At 41.2% G+C, this 25,638-nt stretch overlaps 2 protein-coding genes across 4 annotated transcripts; one reads left to right on the forward strand and one right to left on the reverse strand.

The window, feature by feature from the left end:
• Window positions 1–523: 523 nt before the first annotated feature.
• Window positions 524–20,974, reverse strand: abhd12 (abhydrolase domain containing 12, lysophospholipase). 3 transcript variants are annotated; one of them, XM_079363068.1, is made up of 15 exons: window positions 20,867–20,974; window positions 19,399–19,573; window positions 18,959–19,060; window positions 9,585–9,706; window positions 9,045–9,150; window positions 8,064–8,183; window positions 7,916–7,946; window positions 7,274–7,319; window positions 7,048–7,180; window positions 6,870–6,907; window positions 6,706–6,785; window positions 6,535–6,617; window positions 5,706–5,784; window positions 1,090–1,217; window positions 524–800 (listed from the first exon to the last, which is right to left on the reverse strand). In XM_079363068.1, the coding sequence occupies exons 2-15, from the start codon at window positions 19,569–19,571 to the stop codon at window positions 755–757; spliced, it is 1,287 nt and encodes a 428-aa protein (XP_079219194.1). In that variant the 5' UTR covers window positions 19,572–19,573; window positions 20,867–20,974; the 3' UTR covers window positions 524–754. The 3 variants fall into 3 exon arrangements, with proteins under 3 accessions (XP_079219194.1, XP_079219192.1, XP_079219193.1); XM_079363066.1 differs by lacking the exon at window positions 20,867–20,974 and having other exon boundaries at window positions 19,399–19,821; XM_079363067.1 differs by lacking the exons at window positions 18,959–19,060; window positions 20,867–20,974 and having other exon boundaries at window positions 19,399–19,821.
• Window positions 20,975–21,450: 476 nt separating this feature from the next.
• On the forward strand, window positions 21,451–25,210 carry gins1 (GINS complex subunit 1 (Psf1 homolog)). The gene is made up of 7 exons (XM_079363069.1): window positions 21,451–21,532; window positions 22,596–22,660; window positions 23,522–23,620; window positions 23,709–23,799; window positions 23,900–24,016; window positions 24,659–24,733; window positions 25,030–25,210. Exons 1-7 carry the CDS (start codon window positions 21,458–21,460, stop codon window positions 25,096–25,098), a joined length of 591 nt encoding a protein of 196 aa, XP_079219195.1. The 5' UTR covers window positions 21,451–21,457; the 3' UTR covers window positions 25,099–25,210.
• The last annotated feature ends 428 nt before the right edge of the window (window positions 25,211–25,638 follow it).

Here is a 25,638-nt window from a genome sequence, read left to right on the forward strand (position 1 = left end):
TTTATGCTTTGTCTGAATTTACACTGCTAGAATAAATCTTATTCAAGACATGTCTCTTATCCATTTAGTAACTTTTTTTTTTGTAATTTAAAATTGCTTAACAAGATAAATGAAATGTACTTTTGGCCTATGGCTCCTGTTCGGCATGTCATTCCCCACTCTCTCCTCCTGATTTACTAGTACTTCTGTCAGCATTCCTCTGTTTTGTTAGCAGCTGCTGTGTTGCATTTTGTTTTCACTTTTTTTTTATTACTTTATGTTGTACAGACAATCAAACAATGCGTGATCCTGGCGTTTAATGCATTTGAAATGCCTAAAGAGCCTGAAGAAGAAAACCTGGATTAAAAGCCAATTAAATCCTTTGAGATACCCATTACTTCTTATCTGGGATTCAGGTTCCCTTAAGCAACTTCAATTAAACACAGCCAGGGTATGTTAAAGTGTTTGATGTTGCATGTCTCTGCTGCCATGCAATCCTTCATGCTTTCCCTTGACATGGACAGTAAGGTGCCAGAACCACAGCTTCATAAAACAACAAATATTTAATTCATAATTCAAGTCATAACAGCTTCAAACTAAAAATACTTTTTTTTTTTAAAACAACCCTGTGATGCCAGTGTTGGAGTGAGAGGAATTGTAACACAGGAAGATAAGGGAATGATGTGTTTTGTGTCCAGTTCATGCGAGATTGTTGAGTCCAATCAGAAAACAGTGTGTTTGTATGCAGTTTAAAACAGAAATTGGGAATGTGTTTTCATGCTGAATCGTCACTCTGTTGGGGAGCTGTGCCGAGGAAATCGCTGCAACAAAAAACGAGAACAGAGAAATGTGAGTGACTTGCTGCTTTATCTAACCAACATGCTCATTGAGGAAGATTCAATACACATTTATGCTTTGTCAAGTTTAACTCACTTTCAAGTGAAACTCACTTGAAAATAAAGAACAATTAACCCATTGATTTCATAGTGAAAGTAAACATTTGCCATTGACTTATCAACAGACGGAAACAGTCATATCTTTTAATGTATTAATAAATCAAAGTGTACATGGCAGACGTAGTTACTACAGTAAGTAAATGTAGGCTTCTACCTGAGGATGTTTGGCAGCTCTGGGCTCCTGTAGATAAACTTGTGTTTGTAGCCCAGAGAGGACGGGAAAGGAACAAACTGAACCTTGTGACCGCTGAGGCTCTTTGACTGTGAGGCCATGTTGTACAGCTGCAGGAAGAGGACAAAGCAACATCTTTTTAAATACACTCAACAAAAATATAAACGCAACACTTTTGTTTTTGCTCCCATTTGTCATGAGATGGACTCAAAGATCTAAAATTCATTCCAGATACACAATATTACCATTTCTCTCAAACATTGTTCATAAATCTGTCTAAATGTGTGATAGTGAGCACTTTTGCTTTGCTGAGACAATCCATCCCACCTCACAGGTGTGCCACATCAAGATGCTCATCAGACACCATGATTAGTGCATAGGTGTACCTTAGACTGTCCACAATAAAAGGCCACTCTGAAATGTGCAGTTTTGTCTCACAGCAAAATGCCACAGATGGCGCAAGCATTGAGGGAGCGTGCAATTGGCATGCTGACAGCAGGAATGTCAACCAGATCTGTTGCTCGGGCATTGAATGTTCATTTCTCCACCATAAGCCGTCTCCAAAGGCGTTTCAGAGAATATGGCAGTACATCCAACCGGCCTCACAACCGCAGACCACGTGTAACCACACCAGCCCAGGACCTCCACATCCAGCAGGTTCACCTCCAAGATCGTCTGAGACCAGCTACTCAGACAGCTGCTGAAACAATTGGTTTGCATAACCAAAGAATTTCTGCACAAACTGTCAGAAACCGTCTCAGGGAAGCTCAACTGCATGCTCGTCGTCCTCATCGGGGTCTTAACCTGACTCCAGATCGTCGCCGTAACAGACTTGAGTGGGCAAATGCTCACATTCGATGGCGTCTGGCACGTTGGAGAGGTGTTCTCTTCACGGATGAATCTCGGTTTACATTGTTCAGGGCAGATGGCAGACAGCGTGTGTGGCGTCGTGTGGGTGAGCGCTTTGCTGATGTCAATGTTGTGGATCGAGTGGCCCATGGTGGTGGTGGGGTTATGGTATGGGCAGGCATCTGTTATGGACGAAGAACACAGGTGCATTTTATTGATGGCATTTTGAATGCACAGAGATACCGTGATGAGATCCTGAGGCCCATTGTTGTGCCATACATCCATGAACATCACCTCATGTTTCAGCAAGATAATGCACGGCCCCATGTTGCAAGGATCTGTACACAATTCTTGGAAGCTGAAAATGTCCCAGTTCTTGCATGGCCAGCATACTCACCGGACATGTCACCCATTGAGCATGTTTGGGATGTGCTTGACCGGCGTATACGACAGCGCGTACCAGTTCCCACTAATATCCAGCAACTTCGCACAGCCATTGAAGAGGAGTGGACCAACATTCCACAGGCCACAATTGACAATCTGATAAACTCTATGCGAAGAAGATGTGTTGCACTGCATGAGGCAAATGGTGGTCACACCAGATACTGACTGGTTCTGAGTCCCCAGACCCTCAATAAAGCAAAAACTGCACATTTCAGGGTGGCCTTTTATTGTGGACAGTCTAAGGTACACCTATGCACTAATCATGGTGTCTGATGAGCATCTTGATGTGGCACACCTGTGAGGTGGGATGGATTGTCTCAGCAAAGCAAAAGTGCTCACTATCACACATTTAGACAGATTTATGAACAATGTTTGAGAGAAATGGTAATATTGTGTATCTGGAATGAATTTTAGATCTTTGAGTCCATCTCATGACAAATGGGAGCAAAAACAAAAGTGTTGCGTTTATATTTTTGTTGAGTATATGTACATCAGAGCTCATTCTGCTTTTTTGAATGGAAATAAACTATAGTTTTTAGTTCAAGGACCGTGACGTCGCCCGGTCCAGCCCGAAAGGACACTAGGGGTCCGGTTGCATTGTGAATCGGGCGGCAGTCGACGGCGGGGGCCTCGGCGACCCGAACCCCGGACGCAGCTTCTAGCCTTTGGGACATGGAATGTCACCTCACTGGGGGGGAAGGAGCCTGAGCTTGTGCGGGAGACTGAGAGTAACCGGCTAGATATAGTCGGGCTCACCTCCACGTACTGCTTGGGCTCTGGAACCTAGCTCCTCAAGAGGGGCTGGACTCTTCACTTCTCTGGAGTTGTCGTGGTGAGAGGCGGCGGGCTGGTGTGGGCTTGCTCATAGCCCCACAGCTCAGCCGCCAGGTGTTGGAGTTTACCCCGGTGAACTACAGGGTTGCATCCCTACGCCTTTGGGTTGGGGACAGGTCTCTCACTGTCGTCTCAGCCTACGGCCCGAACGGCAGTGCGGAGTACCCGGCCTTCTTGGAGTCCCTGGGAGGGGTGCTGGACAGTGCTCCGACTGGGGACTCCATTGTTCTACTGGAGGACTTCAACGCTCATGTGGGCAACGACGGTGAGACTTGGAGGGGGGTGATTGGGATGAACGGCCTCCCTGATCTGAACCAGAGCAGTGTTCTGTTATTGGACTTCTGTGCCAGTTACAGTTTGTCCATAACCCTGTTCGAGCACAGGGATGTCCATAAGTGCACATGGCACCAGGACTCCCTAGGCCGGAGGTCTACGATCGACTTTGTGGTCGTGTTATCTGACCTCCTGCTGTGTGTCTCGGACACTCTGGTGAAGAGAGGGGCTGAGCTGTCAACTGATCACCACCTGGTGGCGAGTTGGATGCGCTGGCAGGGAAGGAAGTCGGTCAGACTCGGCGGGCCCAAACGTGTAGTGAGGGTCTGCTGGGAACGTCTGGCTGAACCCTCTGTCAGCGATGTCTCCAACTCCCACCTCCAGACGAGCTTTTCACAGATCCCGGGGGAGGCTGGAGACATTGAGTCCGAGTGGACCATGTTCTCCACCTCCATTGTCTAAGCAGCTGCCCTGAGCTGTGGTTGCAGGGTCTCTGGTGCCTGTCGTGGCGGCAATCCCTGAACCTGGTGGTGGACACCGAAAGTAAGGGAGGCCGTCAAGCTGAAGAAATCCTATCAGGCGTTGCTAGCGCATAGGACTCCTGAAGCAGCTGACGGGTATCGGCAGGCCAGGTGTTCCGCAGCCCGGGCTGTTGTGGAGGCAAAAACTCTGGGAGGAGTTAGGGGAGGCCATGGAGGAGGACTTTCGGTCGGCCTCGAAGAAATTCTGGCAAACCATCCGTCGCCTCAGGAGGGGGAAGCAGTGCTTCACCAACACTGTCTACAGTGCAGGTGGGGAGCAGCTGACCTCAACTGGGGATGTAGTCGGGCGGTGGAAGAAATACTTCGAGGATCTCCTCAATCCCACCGTAACGTCTTCCACTGAGGAAGCAGAGGCCGAGTACTCAGAGGTAGACTCGTCCATCACCCAAGCCGAATTCACCGAGGTGGTTGGCAAGCTCCTTGGTGGCAAGGTACCGGGGGTGGATGAGATTCGCCCCGAGTATTATAAGTCTCTGGATGTGCAGGTGCTGTCATGGTTGACACATCTCTGTAACATCGCGTGGAGGTTGGGGACAGTGCCTCTGGACTGGCAGACCGGGGTGGTGGTCCCTCTTTTCAAGAAGGGGGACCGGAGGGTGTGTTCCAACTACCGGGGAATCACACTCCTCAGCCTCCCTGGGAAAGTCAATTCCAGGGTTCTGGAGAGGAGGATCCGCCCGTTAGTCGAACCTCGGATCCAAGAGGAACAATGCTGTTTTCATCCTGGCCGTGGAACACTGGACCAGCTCTAGACCCTCCAGCGGGTGCGGAGGATGATGTGGTCTTGTTGGCTCCATCAAATCCGGACAGCGTGCACTGGGGCGGTTCACTACCGAGTGAGGCGGCTGGGATGAGGATCAGCACCTCTAAATCTGAGAAAATGGTGGTCGACCGGAAAAAGGTGGCTTGCACCTCTCCGGGTTAGTGGGGAGTCCTTGCCCCAGGTGAAGGAGTTCAAGTATCTTGGGGTCTTGTTCATGAGTGGGGGGAAGATGGAGCGTAAGATCAACAGACAGTTCGGTGCGTCGTCTGCAGTCATGCGGTTGCTGTATCGGTTCGTCGTGGTGAAGAAAGAGCTAAGCCGAAAGAAGAAGCTCTCGATTTACCGGTCGATCTTTGTTCCTACCCTCACCTATGGTCATAAGCTTTGGGTCATGACCGAAAGAACGAGATCCTGGATACAAGCAACCGAAATGGGCTTCCTCCGTAGGGTGGCTGGGCGCACCCTAAGAGATAGGGTGAGGAGCTCTGTCACGAGGGAGGAGCTTGGAGTAGAGCTGCTACTCCTTCACATCAAGGGGAGTCAGTTGAGGTGGTTCGGGCATCTGTTCCGGATGCCTCCTGGACACCCCCCTAGGGAGTTGGTCCGGGCATGTCCCTCCGGGAGGAGGCCTCGGGGTCAACCAAGGACACGCTGGAGAGACTGTCTCTCGGTTGGCTTGGGAACGCCTCGGGGTCCCACCGTAAGAGCTGGAGGAGGTGTCTGAGACGAGGGAAGTCTGGGCATCTCTGCTTAGACTGCTGCCCCCGTGACCCGGTCCCGGATAAGAGGCAGAAAATGGATGGATCGATGGATGGTTTATAATATAAATACTGCACTTCTTAATGTGTGGGGTCTTGAAAAATGGTGAATATGACCTATAAGTGGTCTATTACCTTTTTGCCCAGATGGAAAGGAACCACGCTGTCGTCCTCAGCGTGGAGGATCAACACAGGACAGGAGATATGATTCACACTGAGGAGAGACAAATATTGAGTTCAGAACTCCATTCAGGGAAGTTAAACATTTCTACTATGATGTGTTGTAAATGCAAACTGACAGTGAATAAGCCATCAGCTGTTCACTATCAGTCCGTTTTTTTCAAGTTCTGCTCTTCAAACTCAAATTTTGATTAAATAAGTGCATGACCTATGCTTTTTTTCAGGTCACTGACTCGTATCTGTCAGCGAGGTTAGAGGTCAGCAGCTGTAATAAAGATGTAAACAGTCCCATGATGCAGCTGCTTTGGACTTTGGGCTGCTAGGAGTAAATCAGGTGTTTGTTAACGAGACTCACGGCTTATGGCTTCCACCTTATGAATGTAAACAAGTTAAATACTAAAAAGCTCAACTCTCAATAGGTTCCATTGGTGAATAATCCCAAATGATTCAATAAAAAAACAGGAATAGTTGCCATGTTCTGAAATGTCACTAACATTGTCTTTAAAGTGTGTATAAAGTCTTGGACTTTACCAAAGGAGTAACTCATTTATAAATAAGATCAAATGTGTCTGTTCTCAGAAAAAATAGTCCCTGATGCTCAAAAACATTCCTGAGCAATTTGAAAAGCTCATGAACAAAACCTCAACGTTTACTAAAATCCTTAAAAAAGATACAAAGGCTCTAAAATTCCTCTCGAGAGTCCTAACATTGTTATTATCTACAGCACTATTACAACAAAGAGGTCAAAGGCTGTAAACTGGAAGGAAGCTGAACAATCACATACTTTTCATCACTGGCAAAGCGGATGTTGTTGGCTGTGATGGTGTCCAGGAAGAACCAATCAAAGCCAGGCAGGTATCTGTACACCTGAAACACAGACACCCACAGACTTACAAATCAAATACACACTTGCACTTACGGTGTCTTTGATGGTGTGTAAATATGTCAGTGTTACCATGGAGAAGGGGTGGCTCTTAGCCTCCTCTCTGATGTTGGTGAATGGGGACTCTAAGATGAGAGCATCAGGAGGACTCCCTGAAAAGAAAACAATAAATAATATTAATTTCTCTTATTGATCTGTGAGGAGATAACAGCTGTTTGTGTGTGTGTAAATCTTACCCCTGTCACACAGTCGCCTGACCAGGTTGGTGGCAACTCTGAAACACAAAATCGTTTTAATTTTTCAGAACTTCCCTTGTGCTAAATTGATTGTGTGCTGATGTATAATACGTGTTTTAGGTTTTTATTTGTTTAAAAGTGTTGTGTGTTAAAGTGCGAGCATGTGTGTGTGTGTTACCCTGTCCCTAGAGAGTGTCCCCAGATGTAAAGGGGTGTTTTGTTGTCAAGTCGCTTCTTCAGCCAATCGTAGACGAACAGAGCATCTGATGTCATTCCCCCCTCTGATGGAGAGCCGTCTGAATCCCCCCAGCCTGCAAATATGGACACACACCAACATTAAGCTATCGTAAAGTATTTCAGACAGAAGCTATGCAAGCCAAATGTGAATAAAGCTTATTTCTCACCTCTGTAATCAAATGTGACTACATGGTAGCCTAATGAACTGAGGACCTGAAAAAAGACACGTGGATGAACTCCAATGATCTGCCCTCTACTGGTGGAAAGCAGCAACTACAAGATAACTGATTTAAAGGTCACATATTATACTTTTTTTTTTTTTTTTTTTTTTTTTAAAACAAGTTTAAATACGTCTTAGAGGTCCCAAAAACATGTCTGACTTTTCTTGCTCAAAAATCCAATCTGATCATGTATTTTATTATGCCTATAAACCCCTCTATTTTAGCCCTGCTCAGAACAGGCTGTTTCTGTGTGGCTTTAAATGCAGCTGTGGTTCTGGTTTGGGCTTTCTTGTGCCATGCCCTGTTGTTTAGAAGGCAGACTCAGAGGGCAGAACAAACAACTAGCTGTATGAGTGTCACCCACCTGGGGAGGGTTTACTTCCCTTTGTGATGTCACAAAAAGAAAATGTAAAAACAGCCTTTTCGAGCACACATATTCTGAAGTGAAGTGGGGCAGGCAAAAGATGGAGAGGATGGACTTTACTCATAACTTCCCCAACCTGTTTGAAAAACATGGTAAAGAGGATTTTGCATAATATGTGACCTTCGCAATGTATTCAGTATTTATTCTGCAGAGTGTTTGCTCACCTTGTAAAGCTGGACTCTATGGTCTCCTCCTCTGCAGAGAAAACAATGCTTTTACTAAACTGGTAAAACAGTAACTGACCTACAGTGTAATGTGTGTATTTATGTGTTAGTATAATCAAGGTAGGGAGATTGAGGGTGGTGGGGTTACCTGGTCCCTGCATTTCCATGGAGATAGAGGATGACAGAGTGGGTGGAGCTAAACATGGAGTCATACCACTCGCCTCGTTTCCCCTGAGCTTCTCTCCACATGTGAGCAGGAAGTGTGTGCCTGAAACGAACAATCAATAAATCAAATCAATCACTTAGTCGAGCAAATAAACTGCTCATTCATTTAAAAAAATTAAACCAACAATCACATCTTTTACTCTAATGAACGAGTATGCATCATGATAAAATAATAGAACAAAGTATGCCTTTGATTACTGTAAATAAATGTTCCTGGTTTTTATTATATTTAATGAAACATTTTCAGTTCTTATACTTAAAACCGTTTTGTAAGAGAATTGTTCTATCTTAATACTTCTCTGTCATTTCTATACTGGGCAGGAAATGTTCAAGTGTGACCTTATCATTCTACTAAAAACTTATAGAAGTTATTCTTTGCTTTTCGACTTATTGATGATTTTGATGAAATTCATATAAATGATACTGCTTCATCTTCAAAAAAAATAAAAATAAAATCAAGACACACTGTGACCTTTGCATTTTTTGTTGCTGCTGTTTTTCGTGCTGTGTGATGACAGGAAAAGCTTTTATTGCCAAGGTCCCTTACTTACAAATCAAAGAAGTGTTTAAAAAAGCAGTGCCGTAATATGAAGCAGCTTTTCAACATATAATGTGAAGTTTTAGATAGAATAAACAAAGAGAATAAATACTGCACTGAGAAGAAGTGCCCAAAATATAATATGCACTCCAAGAAAGTCCCTTTATGCACAAACTAACATTTAATTGTCCTGGATTAATCCTTAATAGTGTCACTGTTCAATTCCCTTCATGTGCCTGTGTGTTAAAGACCAGACAAATGGTTTCTGTGATTTTTAAGTGCTACTAGATAGAAGCAGCTACATTTAAAGCCCTGAATGGTTAACAGGCAATTGTTACGTGTGTATGCGTGCGTGTGTGTACTTACCAAACTCCTATCTTGAGGTTGCCCTCAGGTTCGAGGTAGAAGTTGTGCGTGTGGTTTAGACCCTGGTCCAAAGGTCTCTTCAGGTCGATGAAGTAGGGCAACTTCACTGAGCAGAGGAATTAGAGAAGGATAAGAAGTCAGTTTAATAATCCCTGTACCTTTAAATTAATCAGAACATCATTGAGTTAATCAAAGATTGAACAGATACTGTATTTAGATTTAAAGACTCAAAGTCCAGCCAGAAATCTTGGTATAGTTTGTATTCTTTTGTATAAATTTAGTTAATCCCTGGGCTAAATTCTGGATTCAGATCTTGATACATTGTGCACTGAAATATTGAACAAGGGGAAATATTAATAAGTGCTGTGAGACATCAGTTAGATGATTATCAACTGAGTCTTATCCTCAGTGAAAGATAAATGCTGTGCAAAATGTAGTCGCAACCCCCCCCCCCCTCAAATAACTATATCTAACAGAGAATTAATGTGTGTGTTTACTTTGGATGTTTGCTCTTCTTCCTTTTTTGGCACCAACACTCACCAAAGTTGAGGAACACTAGTTTTGCCTGGATGGATGGACATAGTTTAATAACGAAAGGAATGGATACATAGATCACCAACAGCCAAAGCAAGATCCTCTTCAGCTTCCCAACCAGACCCAACCTGAGAGAGACACAGAGGAGATCCACATCAGGACTGGACCCCAAACTGTCTGACAAACCCACAACAGCATTATAAGTTGTATTCCTATGACTTAATTGGGAAACAAAACTTTTCCAACAAAACTATGATGGAGGTGAAGAAGAGAAAAACCTGAAAGGCTAACAACCCCGCTGATCATTGTATTTAGACTGTATACAAGAATCTCCTGCTACCCACTGGTTTGATGTGCAAATTATGTTTGGCATTTTGGCCAATATAAAATCAAGTGACCATAAGGAGACTTGAGAGTGGTCACACATTGTTATACCTAAATCCTGGCAGCAGTACTCATTCTTTAGTCCATTGGGGCCTGAGGAAACATTTATTGGAGCCCATTCAACCAACGTTCATCACCATTATATCTGCCAGTGTCCAGATGCTTAGCAGGGAATGAAGAACGAGTGCTGTCAGATGGAGCCCCTTCAGGTAATTTCCTACAGTCAAAGCAAAGTTTGCACATTTTGAGTCCCTGCTTTGGTTTAAAGTTTGTCATCTCTCAGGGGCCGTCTACTCGTGTCAGGCCCCAAGAAGTTTCCTGTCTTGCCTGTTGAAAAACATCTGCCTCGCTGACAGATCTTTGTTGCTGCAACTTAAAGGCAGGGCAGGTAACTTCCTCCAGATACACTTTAAGATTTTGGTTGAAATTGTCTTTATGTCCTGACAGAAATGAATAATTCATGTGCTCTGAAAAGGGAACAAAGAAGCCTGTAAAAAACTTTGACGAATGTCAGCCAAGAGGCACCAATTTGATAAACCAATTATGTGTCCCTGCTCTAACCCATGCATGCACGAGCCCACACACAAAGCATGAGCTGAGGTCCACTTGTGGACCAATGGTGCTTGTGCATGTAAGTGAGGGGCGTGGCTTTTGAGTGAGCACAGGGGGGAGGGGGTGCAGAAGGAGCACTGGGAGAATGCTACTTTCAAAACCATGCTAGTTTTCGAAAATTACCTACCCTGCCTTTAAACATACCCTCACCCATCATAATGAACATCCTGATATATCAAAGAAAACTTAAATCTAACTACTGAGACCCCATACTTATTAATGAAATGTTCACTTAAGTAATAAATCAAGTGATCATTAGGGTGAGTCCCTTATAGACTTTAATAAACATTTCTTTTACAAAAGTTACATTTACAATCATTTTACATGGAAAAAAAACAACAACTTGAACTTCACTGTTCAGAACATTTCAACAGAGGCATCTCATCCATCTTTAAACTCCCACTCAGGTTTTATTTGTCTCCTTCTGTGGGAGCTACACCGATCTATTTTAGACCAAACAGGTTGGACAATACTGGTGATATGTGAGCCCACTTAGAGTGTGTGAGTGTAAGCTGATAACCCTGCTGTCACAAGATCCAGCAACTTTATCCCCTTCAATTATTCATTTAACCTGAAGTCTACTCCTCGTGCAGAAGCTCCAACAGGAACATAAGAGATCCTCTTTAAAAATCTAATCTCGCTCTAATCTTTTTAATATATCATTAAAAGGCTGAAACAATAGGCGGGAATATTGACTTGCAGTCAACGTATTGTACCCTCGATACGACAACTTTCAATTTGCTATTATTTCCTGGTCACTGAACTTTAAAAATGACTAAGTATAACTTTCCCTGCTGTATTTAAGAAGCACTTATATTTTGGTTCATTATTAAGAGATTTGTTCTTTTAGTCTACATCATGTCAGAAAACGGTGAAAAATAGTAACCAATGTTTCACAAAAGACATCCTGATGCAGCATGATTGTCCTAAAGAAAGAACTAAAGGGAGTGGTTCTTTAGCTTTAAAAACGACGACTGGTGGGAGGGTTAAGACCGTTTAATCCCCCCATTCACCTCTCTGAGTTTGAGCTAATCATGAAATAGGTTTACAGTTCATCTGAGTAAAGTTCAGATCTGTCACAGAATGTTGTTTATTTATCGGAACTCAGACTTTTTCTACCGTCAACGATTCAGCCATCCTGTAATCCTCTTTGAGAAATACATTTTATCTGGGGGGGGGGGGGGGGGGGGGGGGGGGGGGGGCACTAATGGAAAGGTCATGGGGTCTTTTAAATCTGAAGAATTCAACTTTCTGTGTTTTAGCAAGATAAGAAATGTGTATGGGTCGTATTAACATGGTTTTAGTGCCACATATCTGCTAAAGATATCCTCACTGGAATAATGCTGAATAACAGCAGAGAAACTGGAGCGTCGGGTGAATAATCACAAACAGTAAAGTGGGACACGGAGGAGACTGCAGACTCCAGAGAGAAAGAACGATGTGTGAGATAAAACATGAGCTACCATAAAGACACCATAAAGACACGCAAAGAGATAAGGACAGCTGACATAAGATAGTTCAATATCGTGGACATATAGGATAGATACAGGACAAGCAGAGGAAACTAACAGGGCAGATACAAAATCAAGAACAGATACATTACAAGGCACTAGACGGGTACAGGAGAGATACAGACTAAATACAGAGCAGATACAGAACATGTACGCAGATACACAGTTACAAAAAACTGAGACAATACAGGAGAGAAACAGGGCAAGAACAGATAAGACGACACGGGACAATGACAGGACAAACACATACACAACACAAATGTGACAAATGCAAGACAGGTTCAGAACACAGACAGAACAGATACTATGGCTTCTCTATTATGGCAAAAATCCTAATCAGGATTATTTTTGATATCATGAATATTAAACACGATTCAAATATGTATTGGTTTTACGACATAGGAAGCACATGCATCTATCGCACTAAAACACTTTAACATTGTGAAAACTCAAAAAAGCAATACATGAAAATAATAAGTGAAATAGTAATTCAGAAAATGAAAAAATTAAATTAAATTGACTGTTCTCAGAGGTAGACAACAAACAGAACTAAACCTGTGGACAAAACAAGAGCGACACAGCCTGCATATTCTGAATTGTGTTGTATAGTACAGTATGTTGTACGTCGTTTAATGGAGAAAGTGACATAAAACATTTTCAACATTTAAAACAATGTCATCAGTCCTTAGCGAAAGCTAGCGGCTAAGTGATGCTAACAGCGCTTCTATGTCTTCTATCTCCATGTGCAGTTTTCATGAGGGTGGGAAAAACAACAATGAAAAGAAAACTTGATTGATTGTCCAGCACTTATACATACGAGACAAAAACAGGACAAGAACCTGCTCTCAAAACCAGTTCAACTCAGCAGGAGAAAAAAAACCCTCAGTGGACACGGCAGACTCTTTCAACTGCAGCTGAGCAGCAACCATGAAGTTGACTGGGAGTTGTCACTTTGGGCTTTGAACAGATGAGGTGGGCTTCTAACATAATTTGTTCCCAGTGGTGGTCAGGGGATATTCTCTAGCGTTCCACCACCTCCGAGGACTCACAACATCATCATGTTCTGCCTTTGAAGTGTTTTATTTAATGACAGCAGAAGATAGATGGCTCTGTGTTGGGAGAAAGATGAACAGACAACGAACTGAAGGTTGAAAACAGCTGTAGCCTCAATCTCCTCCTCAGCTTTGATATCTCACCGTTTCAAGAGACTCACTCATCTATTTTAGTTCTCAAATGTTAAAAATACATGCGTCATTTACATCCACTGTGTGTGTGTGTGTGTGTGTGTGTGTGTGTGTGTGTGTGTGTGTGTGTGTGTGTGTGTGTGTGTGTGTGTGTGTGTGTGTGTGTGTGTGTGTGTGTGTGTGTGTGTGTGTGTGTGTGTGTGTGTGTGTGTGTGTGTGTGTGTGTGTGTGTGTGTGTGTGTGTGTGTGTGTGTGTGTGTGTGTGTGTGTGTGGTCATTTCAAGTGCAAGTTTATTATTATATAATGAACAGTTCGAATCAGCACATGATGAGTGCGACCATTTCAAACATTCATACGAATGTTGGTTCATCCACTGATTGTAGTAGAACTGCACACAATTATTTTCATCAGTTAATCTGATTTTTTTTTTAACCTTCATTGTCCACATTGCTTCCAGAAATGTATTATTGATTATTGACAATTCATCTTAAAAATCCCAGGCTTTACATCCACAATCACAAGTCAACTGTTAGACTCCCATTTGAAGTTTGAAGTTTTTGGCTTGATAAACACAGGTTTTAAAAAGTTACCTTTGAACCTCATTTGATTTTATTTGACTTCCTGTTTACTTGTGTGTGTTAAAACGTTTCTCTTGGGCGTCTGCGTCTTTCAAGGTAAACGCACAAAACCCTCAATGATACTTCAGACAGCGAGGTAGCCGAGGTGTTTCTGTTAGCTCACATTCACCGTGGCCATTTCATCAGAATTAAACTAAAGGCTACGCCAACACAAACTGTGACATATGAAATCAATCTAAAAACTGATTGCAAGTTTAAACTATAAGTAGAAAAGAAGGACCCTTGATTACAATTGCAGAAGCTTCATATTTGGTGCATTAATGCATTAAAAGACATTCCTGCAAAGTCTGTCTGCAGGACTGTCTCTCCAGTCTTTATGATACAAGAGTCAGACCAAATACATTCATCAACTTTGTCATTACACAGAATGTTTCCTTCCTGCAGCTTCAGAGCTGATCCTGACCCAGCAAAGAATTCGGTTTCCACAGTCGAGGAACTTAAGGGGGGATTAATCCCCTGCACCATCACACACACACGAACAAACTCACTGAATATGTGTGTGTGAGTATGTGTGTGTGTTATTAGAGCTCTCTCTGGTCACTCTGTCGGTCGTACATTCAGTTGCAGGAGGCTCAGCAGCAGCTGGCAGCGAGCCTGCAGTAATATTAGCTGATGTCACACTGCGTGCTGCAACCTCAAGGTCACTCAGAGGTGAAGCCACTGCAGAGAAGCGGAGATGCTGGTGTTGTGTTTGGGGAGGTTTGATAGTGATAGGACTGCAGTCTCTGTCCTACCACCAGTCATCAGTGGAGCCAGAGACCAGAACAGACTGACGAGTGTGCAGCTGAATGAGGAGAGCTGCACAAAAGACTTTTGATGTACGCGTCGCTTTGAACAAAGTAACAGCTGACAGATGCAGAAGGTCATATCACAGAGAGTGAATTTATGATTCATGTGATTGATGACCGTTACACCTGCTGTCTTTTTTCGCTGCCACTGACTGACTCTAAACTCAGACTCTACATGTTCTTCTTAAAGGTTATGTGTCATGAATCACGAATCACAAGGGACCAATCAAAACAGATATTATGTCATGATGTCTATCACCCAAAGAGGAAAACACATCTTATTTTCAAATGAGTTGATGTTAATTCAAGGGATCAGGAAGGCCTCTAGTGATCATTAGACTTTAAGAACAGCTGAAATGGTGTGTTTGAGTTTTTCTCCATATCTCTGGTTCGTCTCCCACAACAGCTGCACTATAAGATCACTTTCATGTACTTCAATCTGTAAATTGTGTTTCAAGAACTCGGTTACTTCTCTTTTATAAAATGTCAGGAAATAGACAAAACGTCCAACAGTGTGTCCAAAAACCTAAGATGATGTCTTTAAATGTTGTTTCATCCCCAAGAACATTCGCCAGAAATATTCAGCTCAATGTAATAAAGAGGGAAACGGACAGAAGATGTGGACATGAAAAAAATCTGGTGGCTGAATATTTTGACTTGAAAATATAAACTGATGATATAAAAGTCTAAGTCCTTCCTCTTACATACAAAGCTCTTTATGGTCAGGCATCATCTTAACCTCAAAGAGTTAATAGTGCCGTACTACCCGCCGACAACATCACGCTCCCAGAATGCACTGCTGTTTGCACCTACAGTCTCTAAATGGGAGGTCCAGCCTTCAGTTACCAGGTCCCTCAACTTAGAAATCATCTCCCAGTCAGAGTCCAGGAGGCAGACACACTCTGTACTTCTGAGAGTAGACTTCAAACGTTCCTTTATGATAAATCTTAAAGTTAGGGTTGGCATCTCTCTCTCTCTCTCTCTCTTTATTCACATAATATTACTGCAAGTCATCATCTGTAAATCTCAGTTATTAAGCACATATTTTCCTTATTAGCTCCTGAGCTCTTACGTCTTATAGCTACCCATCCATTAATTGCTGGAAAGCTTGTGATGCACTTTGAGAGAGCCCGAGAGTATGTTTTGATGTTCAGAGGGAGCCTCTCGTTTCGCTGTCTCCAGTTAAAATAAAGGCCTGTAAGCACTCAGTGTGAGTGGCAGACACTTGTTAGGGGCTGCAGCCAAAAAACTGCCTCTGCTCTGCTGAATCTTTCATTCAAGACTCAGAGGAAGAGTCTTGAATGCAATCTTGAAGCCTAACGTCTCATGAAAACAAACACACCGGTGTGATGTTGTCAAACCAAGCAACGGAAATAAGCAGCTTCGTGAAAGACTACAGGTTACAGAGGAAATGTGACACATGCACTAACACGGCTACAGTCACAAGATAATAAAAACAAATTATCGTCATGGAGGAAAAACAAATAAAAGATAATGATGAGTCATCGTGAAAGCTGGAGGATTTCAATTTATTAGTTAGTTGTATTGTTTTAAAAAACTGAAAAAAGAAAAGTCACACTGGCTTGAATTTCTTTATCAGTTAATTTTCTGTATATTCTATGTTGTTGTCGCAGCAGTATTTTACAGACGTGGTAATTTGTAGTTTGACTGAAATGAAAAGTCTGACGCCTCTTCCTCTCCTGGTCATTGAGTGCAAAACACACACTAGTGCTGAGTGAAGGAGGACCCTGATTGGCTGATATTTCTATTTTCACTATGAAATCTAACACTAACAACAACATTTGCTTTACACTAAAGCAGGACTCTCCAACCTTTGTTCATCTGAGAGCTACTTTGAAAAATGAATGTGGCCATGAGCTGATCGCATTACATCGCCTGTATTTATTTACACAGCACACATCAGCTGACTTGAGCTTTGAACACGTGTGAAATTGCAATAAGACAATGCTTAGCAATAATTATAAATTCACATCAATGTCCAAGAAAACACAACTACTTTACACTTGTTTTTATGGGTCTCTCAAACATACTCTTTGACTCTAGATGTGTTGCTTTTAGCTTCTTAAGTTCCAATTAAAAAAAACTATGAAAACAGGCAACAGATATGTGTGTTGTTTCACAAACAGGGTTCTGCTTTGGGACAGTTCAATGACAAAATGATCTACGTGCTGCTCTGGTGAGTATTTGGGCCAGCAGTGGGGTCGGCTAAAACGAAAGAACACTGTTTGTTCATGTGGACATTTAGGAACTTGTCACCCAGTGCAACATCTTGGCTCAGTGTTTGTGTATTTAATCCAGCACAGTCAGAGCAGACGCTGACTCAGACAATCAGAGGGCAGACTTCTGCTTTCACTCCTGAATATGAAAGAAGCAACAGTGTGCAGTAATGCCGCAATCAAACCCGTGACCTGAACATTACCACCGCATCAGCAACACAGCCACTTCCTGTCTTCTTTCATAAAGTCAAACAGAACGCAGAGACAATAATATCAAGCTGCAGTTTGTAAAGTTGAGCCCATTCAGTAACAAACCAGAGGTCAGTCGTGGCTTTAAAACGTCTCACTTCCTGTCAGTTACTTCCTCACATGACAGAGATCTAATTTTAGAGTTCACCTCTGTTTAAGGAGGCCAGCTCACATACACTCAGGTCTTTTTCTTCACTTTCAGTAAGTATACCACAGGTTGAAGTTCATCTACAGAAAGAAAGCGTCCTTCATTCAGTTTGAAAGTAGACAGTAAAGGGAACAATCGGCATCAAAGATGACTCAAAGAGCTGCATTGAAACATGGTTCAGTTCAATAGTGACCCCTCTATATGACCTAAAAATGCAACCCTTCAGCTTTAAGACTGATCAGGTCTGTACAGTCAATATGCCTTGTCTCTGCCAGGAGGTCAGATTAAGACTATGTGATTTACAGAGAGCAGTCTAAAGAGCCTCTGTTTACATTTTCACGGCACGGTTTCGTGGTCTGCCAGTGAAAAGACAGCAGGAGGGGGTCTCTCCACGGGAGGAGACCAACGTACACACACAGTGGTAGCTCCTCACAGCTGCTTGAAAGTACCAAAGTAGAAGTTCTCATAATGTTTTGTGGCATTTTTTAAAAATGTTATGTTATACATTTAATCATGTAGGGCTTGAATTTCCCTCGGGATCAATAAAGTATCTATCTATCTATCTATCTATCACTTTAGGTTTACAGCTGGTAAAGAAGTATTTTCATTTTTTCAAACATTTATTTTAATATTTACAAAAATAACTTGATTCCCAGCTTTATAGTTAAGACATTTCTTCCTTATACTTCTTCTTAGCTCAAACGTAATTGACTTTATACAACATACATAAAGTCATTTGTGTTAATAACACACAGGAGAGGGTTTACACTGTGTTTACTGGCTCTTATGTTGGAGCAGGAGGACCAGCATGCACTGCACTGTCCTCTACCTGCAGGCGGATATGGTGGTTCAAACTGACCTTCTGTTGGTGTTTAAGCTGCTATGTTAATGAGGATTAGAAGAAGTAGAAGAGGAGTGAAGCTGTCAGGACAACACAGGACAGCTATCGGTCTAAACGACGAGGTCCTCTCTTGATCATACGATAATTAATGCATAAATAGACTTCAAGTTAATTCACCAAAACTTATTAGTTCAAGCTTGAATGCCAAACTTAAGAGAGGGATTTTAAGCAGAATGTGACTAAGATAACTTTGTCAACTGAGTAAACTGGGTTAAACGGTTTGTGAACTTCCTGTCTGAAGTTCTGACCTCAAATTTGCATTAAGGGACTCTGGAGTCAAATTATTGTTCTACTATCTATCTCACACACACACACACACACACACACACACACACACACACACACACACACACACACAATCTTAACTTTTAATGTGTCAATGAAAATGTAAAATGGAATCTGAAAGAACGTTACTGATAAACTAAAATAACTGAATTACATCGACCAGATACCTGGTCTTAAGTAGTATCTGTTTTCCAAACGTGCAGCTACATCTTTAGGCTCCATCAGGAGGACCAAAATACCCCAAAAGAGGACTTCATGAAACAACATCCAGTGTTGTGTAATGGATAAAAGTCTTGCTTTAGTTTTCATATTTGATTTAATATTACCATGAATGCTTTCCAACAAAAAGACAAATTCAGTCGTATCTAAACCTCTGTGATCAATCAGTCACATTGACATCCATTCACATAAACACGAGTAACATCATCGACAACACAAACACCTGTACAGGTAACCTGATGATGTCACTGTGTCTGTCTGAGGGCAGTGTTGGGAGGGTCTTGTTGGATCAGCAGCTTCGAGTCTGACATGCTCATCAGTCTCACTGAAACCAGAAGAACCGGTCAGCTCAAACTCAGACAGACCGGTTTGATGTGCATGGGTCAATATTTTGAAATATATTCAAAGACATTAGCAGGCACTTTCAAATATCCCCTTGGACATTGGTTAATTCAGAATAACACAAACGTATAAAAACAAGCAGATGATGGTAATAGTTTAATGAAAATAAAATATTTTGTAACTACTACACTGTGTGACAGAATGTGATTCTGGGTTATTATGTCTGAAATGTTATTTTTAAAGCGAAAACAAAAGAAGGAGAAATAGTCACCTCACAAAAATACACTCAAACAGACAGTAAGACAGACACCTCAGTCTTACCTTCTGAAGGGTTTCCCCATGTCCGATCCCAGTCCCGGGCCCTGCTGGCCGTCTACTGCAAGCCCCCCCGTTCCCCTGTCAGGACGCTGCTTCAGGTCCGGGTCGCTGTCAAGCAGAGTGTCGGTGGTGCCGCTGTCATGCTCCGTAGTCGGCGAGTTATTCCGCTTTCGCATCACTGAAAACGTTAGAAACAAAAAATCAACCGGAAGAATACCAACGTGATGACAAGCCGTCACTGCGGGCCTGTCAGCAGACAGCAGGCCGTTAGCTGGCCGGGCGATGGAGCAGTGAGAGCCGGTGAGGACGGTACCGAGTCCCCGCTGTGATTCGAGCCCTGCCTGCACTGGCATCCGCAGAGATCCACTGAGAAGCGCCGAGCTGTCATAGCCAATCATAGCACAGAAAAACCACCACGTGGTCTCACTTTGATGCGTCCACGGACCTTGGGGAGCGTCGGAGCAAAGACTATCAAAACAAAACAGGTTCAAGGGAAATGGGAAAAAAACCTGTAGTAGTGCACGGTGCCCTCAAGTACACCTCATAAAAGATCAAATATTAAACAAGAAGTGAATTCTCTCGGGAATTAATATTAACACAAGCAAAATATTTAAGGCAGCACAATTTTGTATTATCCAAATTAATACAAAATAACGGTTTAAACATAGTAAAACAAAATTAAGATCATAATCAAGTATTTTCATTGTGTATTTTCATTAATGCTAGTACTTGTGTTTCAAATTAACGCAAAAAGTAGTAAATAGCTAAATAAAAGGAGAAATAGAGTAGATGTGCCCAGTTACTATCTCAATTAAGACTTTTGGATTCATATTATTGCTGCATTAAAAAAATAATCCTTAGATAATTTTGGAAAGCAATATGCTACATCGAACTAAGATAATCATGTGTTTGTGACATGAAAACCATGTACCTCAAAAACAAAAAAAGGCTACACCACTTTGTTCAATTGCCTGTTTTCAGTAAGGTGCCAAGACTTTTTTTTATTGGCGTGTACTCTGCTGAAGCATTGAGAGACGCTTCTTAACACGTAAAGTTACACTTGATAAAATAGTTTTCCAAAAACAGTCAATCATCATTTATGGATCTTTGGTCTTTATTGGACCAATAAAGTCTTTGATCTGCTCAGAGTAAGACATTATAGTGTAGCTGGTGGATTAGAATAAATACAGTTTGGAAATACCAAGGTAAAGTTAATCAAACTTGAATTATTTACAAACCTGTACCTGGTGACATGGAAAAAAACACACGTCCGAGCAAAAAACACTTGACTTTAAATTAGTATTATTACTTATTATTTTCTCTTCTTTGATTATCTCTCTTTGAATCTCCAGTGAAGCGGGGTCTTGGCCCCCTGACCCAGAAAAGCGTACCCAATCTTTCAAGTTAATTTACATTTTAACTTTTTGACTGAAAAGATTTCCTGGTGTTGAAGTCAGAAACACATAATTACCATTTCAGAGCCACATTCCTTTCCCAAGTGACGTGAACGCATCACTACGCAGATCCACGAAGTTAAGACTAATTGTTGACACAAACAAAAAGTCAAATCTAATTTTCCTACAGTTTTATAACAACAACAAAAATACAATTTTCCTGAGCCTCTGCTGGATCTCTGTCGTCTGTGGAAGCTGTAGATTTATTTTTAGCTGGTTGTTCCGGAAGCTGTGATATTCGCGAGCCGGAAGTTAGTCCATAGACTGAAACAGTGATCAAACTGGTTGTTGCCTCTAAAAACGGCCAGTGTAGAAGGAAATAAAAGAGACTATAATCAACCAGGCTGTGGGATTTAAGCCGGTGTCTTTGTATCACTTTAATTGACTAAGCGAAGAAATTGCAACATTTTATTTAGCAGCCATGAAGTTTGTCCCAGCGCGGCTTCCGGAGTGGAGCGTAATCTGGTCACATGATCAAAACACTGCTCCGATTTTGCCGCGAAACTAAACGGAGAATGAAACGGCGAGAGGCACATTTTCTCCTTCTTTGAATCAAGTTATTATTTTTATTATTCATTTCTGACCCGTGTATCTGTGACGCCTCCGGGATGTTTTGTGAGAAAGCCATCGAGTTAATCCGAGAACTTCAACGGATGAGCGACGGTCAGCTGCCTGCATTTAACGTGAGTGAACCCAAACTTCTAACAGTGTTGTTTTAAACTATTAACAGTGTGTTGTTTTAAACTAATGACATTATCTTGTCCAGCATATTCAGCTTTTTTCACACAGCAGAACACACAATTAAAAAAACCCTTTATTTGTCAATTGTCATTTATTTGTCAATTCAAGGGAACAGAGCAGTAAATAAACGACAGTGCAGCTATACTAAAAATCTAACCAAAGATAAAGAGTCAACAAAAGACTAAAGTTTCATCACAGAATAAAGTGTCACGAAACAATAAGTGTAAAAATGTTAGTACAAAGTGAAAATACAAAATTACAAAGTTAGATCCAGAGGAGTGATCAGACTAAGATGTAACAGATATATATGATGTCAACAGACATGCAGTAGTTAACAGAAATAAAATATTATTATATTATATTTTTAAACGGAACAGTCGTGTAAAAGTGGACAGTGATAGGACTAAAGAATGTAAACAGACATATTCAGTAATGAACAGATGTAAACAGAGAGTGCATGGAGACCATATATAAGCATAATAAATAGAATAAAGTGGAGAGGTGGGACATTTCATACTTGAACCAATAGAGAGAGTGAAAAAGTTTATTGATACACCGGACACGACAGGGCAAACTTAAGCAATGTTAGAATAGTTTACAACGACGAAAAGAACATATAACACTGTAAAGATAACTGAACGTGTGTAGGATCCCTCATAGTATTTTACTGTTTACATGAATTTAAATATTTAGTTTTTCATATTATATTACATGAGAGCTGAATAGATTGAGAGGTGGTGGGATTCAACAAGTTGTACTTCTTTCCACTCCTTTGTGGACATGTAGCTTATCATCCACCTTTTTTAAAAAAAAAAAAAAAAAAAAAAAATCCTTTTCTTCTATATATAAACTTTATACTTTGTACGGTTTGTAATAATGATTTATTTTCTGTCTGTTTTTTTTGTTCGGTTATTGTTTATTACTATTATTTTTATGTTGTCTATGTGTTTGGAATAAACAAATCTGTGTTCTTTGTAAAAAGTCGACCTCTTGTCTGGTTTTCAGGAGGATGGACTCCGGCAGGTTCTGCAGGAGATGGAAGCTCTTTATGAACAGAACCAGACTGATGTGTATGTCCTGACAAAGAATATTTTACATTTAGAGAGTGATTAAAAACGTATTCATTCACTACAATACGTTTAGTTACAGCTTTATAATTTGAGTTGTTTTGGTTAAAACAAACTTGCCTTGTATTTTTAGCCCCCAGTGACAAATGATAGAGCTGTGCTTTACTCTTCAGATCTATTGTTATGGATAATACATCTTTTGGAATAAGTTTTAGTTTCATCTATTTCTCAGCCATGTTTTAAAAAAAAAGTCATTCAATTGATGTGCGTTTTTATCATTTATTTATTGTCAGAATTAAGCAATAGAACAACCTCACATCCAGATTACAAGCAGTCAAATTATTTTAATAATTTGTTTAAATCATGAAGTCATCAGATTATACGTTGAGGTTCAGTTTTTAATATCAATCAATCAATCTTTATTTGTATAGCGTCAATTCATAACAGATGTTATCTCGAGACACTTTACAAAAAGCAGGTACTGTTTGTCTGTTAACATTAACAAAAGAGCAGGTAACAAGAGCATGTTCATCGTTATGTTTACATAATAACTTTTCCTCCTTTATTCTTTTTTAATTTCTGACAATTTAAGGTTGTTGAGGCTCTTGAATAAACTGAAAGGACCCATTTTAACAAGACAAGTGTTTGCTATGCTTATTTTCTGTATTATTTTGGTCCATATCTTGTGTTTATGTACATTTAATTAATCACTGTTTTAAACTTACTCTGTTATTATTTTAGTTCAATTAAGTTTTTTGATTTTATTTCTTTGTTTCTGTCTGTTTCATTTGAGTTTCAGTTTTCATAATAGCTTGTCAGATAAAACACAAATACTTCAACTTCTGACGTCTTCCTCTGTTTCAGCAACGAGGCGAAGGCTGATGGTCGAGCTGACTTGATCCCCTCCATTAAGATGCGTCACTGCTGCCTGCTGAGGAACCAGCGCTGCATCACAGCCTACCTGTAACCAGCCGACACGCAACTGTTCAATCACTTGTCTCTCACGTCTGAGTGTTTCATTTAATTACTAAAAAACTTTTCCTCCTGTCAGCTACGACCGCCTGCTGAGGATCAGAGCTCTACGGTGGGAGTACGGCAGCGTTTTGCCGCCAAACGTCCGCTTCCATATGTGTGCAGAGGAGGTGAGTGTGACATCACTTCCTGTTGAACAGCTTAGCTTGTACATTTAGAAGGTCCAGTTGATGTGTGATGCAGAGTTTCTTTTTGTGTCTGTGAGCTCAGGTGCAGTGGTTCAGTCAGTATAAGAAGTCTTTGGCCTCCTTCATGCGCTCTCTGGGAGGAGGGGAGGGTCTGGATATCACTCAGGACATGAAGCCTCCAAAGAGTCTTTACATTGAGGTGAGACTTTTTAAAATCATAATAATTTATTCTGTAAGTGTCTATTTCACTCTGTGAGCTGTCCTCTGTTTAGCGCTGAAGAGCTGTGATGTTAATTTAAATATAGGAAATGTAGGACTAGATCCATTTATAGCCGTTTACTCAGTTCATGTTTGTCTTCGTTAAGCCGCTTTTAAACTGACCTCATACATGCGCACTGACTGTGTCCATTTAATTTAGAGTAAAACAGTGAAAAGACTCAAACAAGACCAACAATGAAACACACTTATTTAAAAAAAGTAGAGATGTACAATCTCATTTTCGAGGGGATCCTAAAACTTGATTGACTTTCTTTACAGTGGAATCCAGCTAGCACATATCATCTGAGGTCTTTATGTCATACATCGTTTTCTTATTCAGTCATAAATAACCTGTAATACTTTATTGTTAAATGTGGGACACTTCTCTGATGACACCTGTCTGTCTTTTGTTGGGATCAAGTATTTCAATTTTTTTGTTAAATTAGAGAATATAGACATCAAATGTTCTTCTTTTGCTTTTCATTGAGCGACTGACTGAAACATATGTTTTAGTTCTTTTGTTCTTTCATTTTAAAGTTGTATTTCTTATCTCGACTCAGTGGTAACGTTGTCTGTTTCTCAGGTGAGGTGTTTAAAGGACCACGGAGAGTTTGAGATCGATGATGGAACAGTGATCCTGCTCAAGAAAAACAGTCAGGTCAGAACCAGAAACTCCTTTTTCTTGCCATTGATGAAATCAAAATACATATATCATTTATTTTATGATTATGGTTCTGTGTCAGTGCATTAGTAATGCCACACATCACAGCACTGTCGCTTTACTTATCTTAACTGTACAGCTGCAGTCAGTAAGACTAAACGCAGATGTCCATGAATATGTAGACTATGACTAAGACAAACAGTTATGATGTATAACAGAAACATTATTTCTCTATAAAGATCATTGGACACTGAATTGCATGCGTCCATGACAATGTGTGTTCTTGTTCACAGCACTTCCTGCCGCGGTGGAAATGTGAGCAGCTGATTCGTCAGGGTGTCCTGGAGCATGTTATGTCCTGAATAATCTGATCGATCTGCAAAGTGGAAAACAGTTTGTGTCTGGAAGCTACAAAGTCCTCATTCTCGTTGTCCTTTGAACACACGTGAGCAATAAAATGTTATTTGTTATGTTTCTGCTCTTCTCTGTGGCTGCGTCACTTTAAGATGTCGTGTTTTATGGATGTTTAATAAATTTGCAACCAGGAACGTTTTAGCTAGAAACGTTTTGTCAAGTCATTAATGGACTTGAACTTGTTTGGTTTTCTAGCTATTCAAAGCGCTTGAAAAATGTTCATCACGTTCACACACACTCAATGTAAAGTGTCCATCAATATTCGTTAATCCTATAGCAGCAGAAGCAATTTGGGTTTAAACGTCTTGCCCACCGATACTTCAACATGACACATGCATGTGCTAGGGATCAAACCCTGAACTTCCAGTTGAGACTAACTCTACCACAGAGCCGCCCATTTTATTTAAATAGTGAAACCTCCCTGAATGCAGCTCTTTAAAGTGACTGTTGTTGCTTATTCTCGATCACAAAATAAACTCTTTGCTTTA

The sequence above is a fragment of the Symphodus melops genome (assembly GCF_947650265.1).
Source record: "Symphodus melops genome assembly, chromosome: 15".
Classification (NCBI taxonomy): domain Eukaryota; kingdom Metazoa; phylum Chordata; class Actinopteri; order Labriformes; family Labridae; genus Symphodus; species Symphodus melops.

Bases quoted from the DNA above. Each gene is read 5' to 3' on its own strand.
- abhd12 (XM_079363066.1), bottom strand. From the start codon at position 19,793: ATGATTGGCTATGACAGCTCGGCGCTTCTCAGTGGATCTCTGCGGATG. The intron at 7,181-7,273 runs GTGAGAAATAAG...CCATATTTGCAG, and splicing joins AGTCACATTTGATTACAGAG to GCTGGGGGGATTCAGACGGC. The intron at 5,785-6,534 runs GTATGTGATTGT...GTCTCTCCTCAG, and splicing joins CGCTTTGCCAGTGATGAAAA to TGTGAATCATATCTCCTGTC.
- gins1 (XM_079363069.1), top strand. From the start codon at position 21,458: ATGTTTTGTGAGAAAGCCATCGAGTTAATCCGAGAACTTCAACGGATG. The intron at 23,621-23,708 runs GTAACCAGCCGA...TCCTCCTGTCAG, and splicing joins CGCTGCATCACAGCCTACCT to CTACGACCGCCTGCTGAGGA. The intron at 24,734-25,029 runs GTCAGAACCAGA...TCTTGTTCACAG, and splicing joins TGCTCAAGAAAAACAGTCAG to CACTTCCTGCCGCGGTGGAA.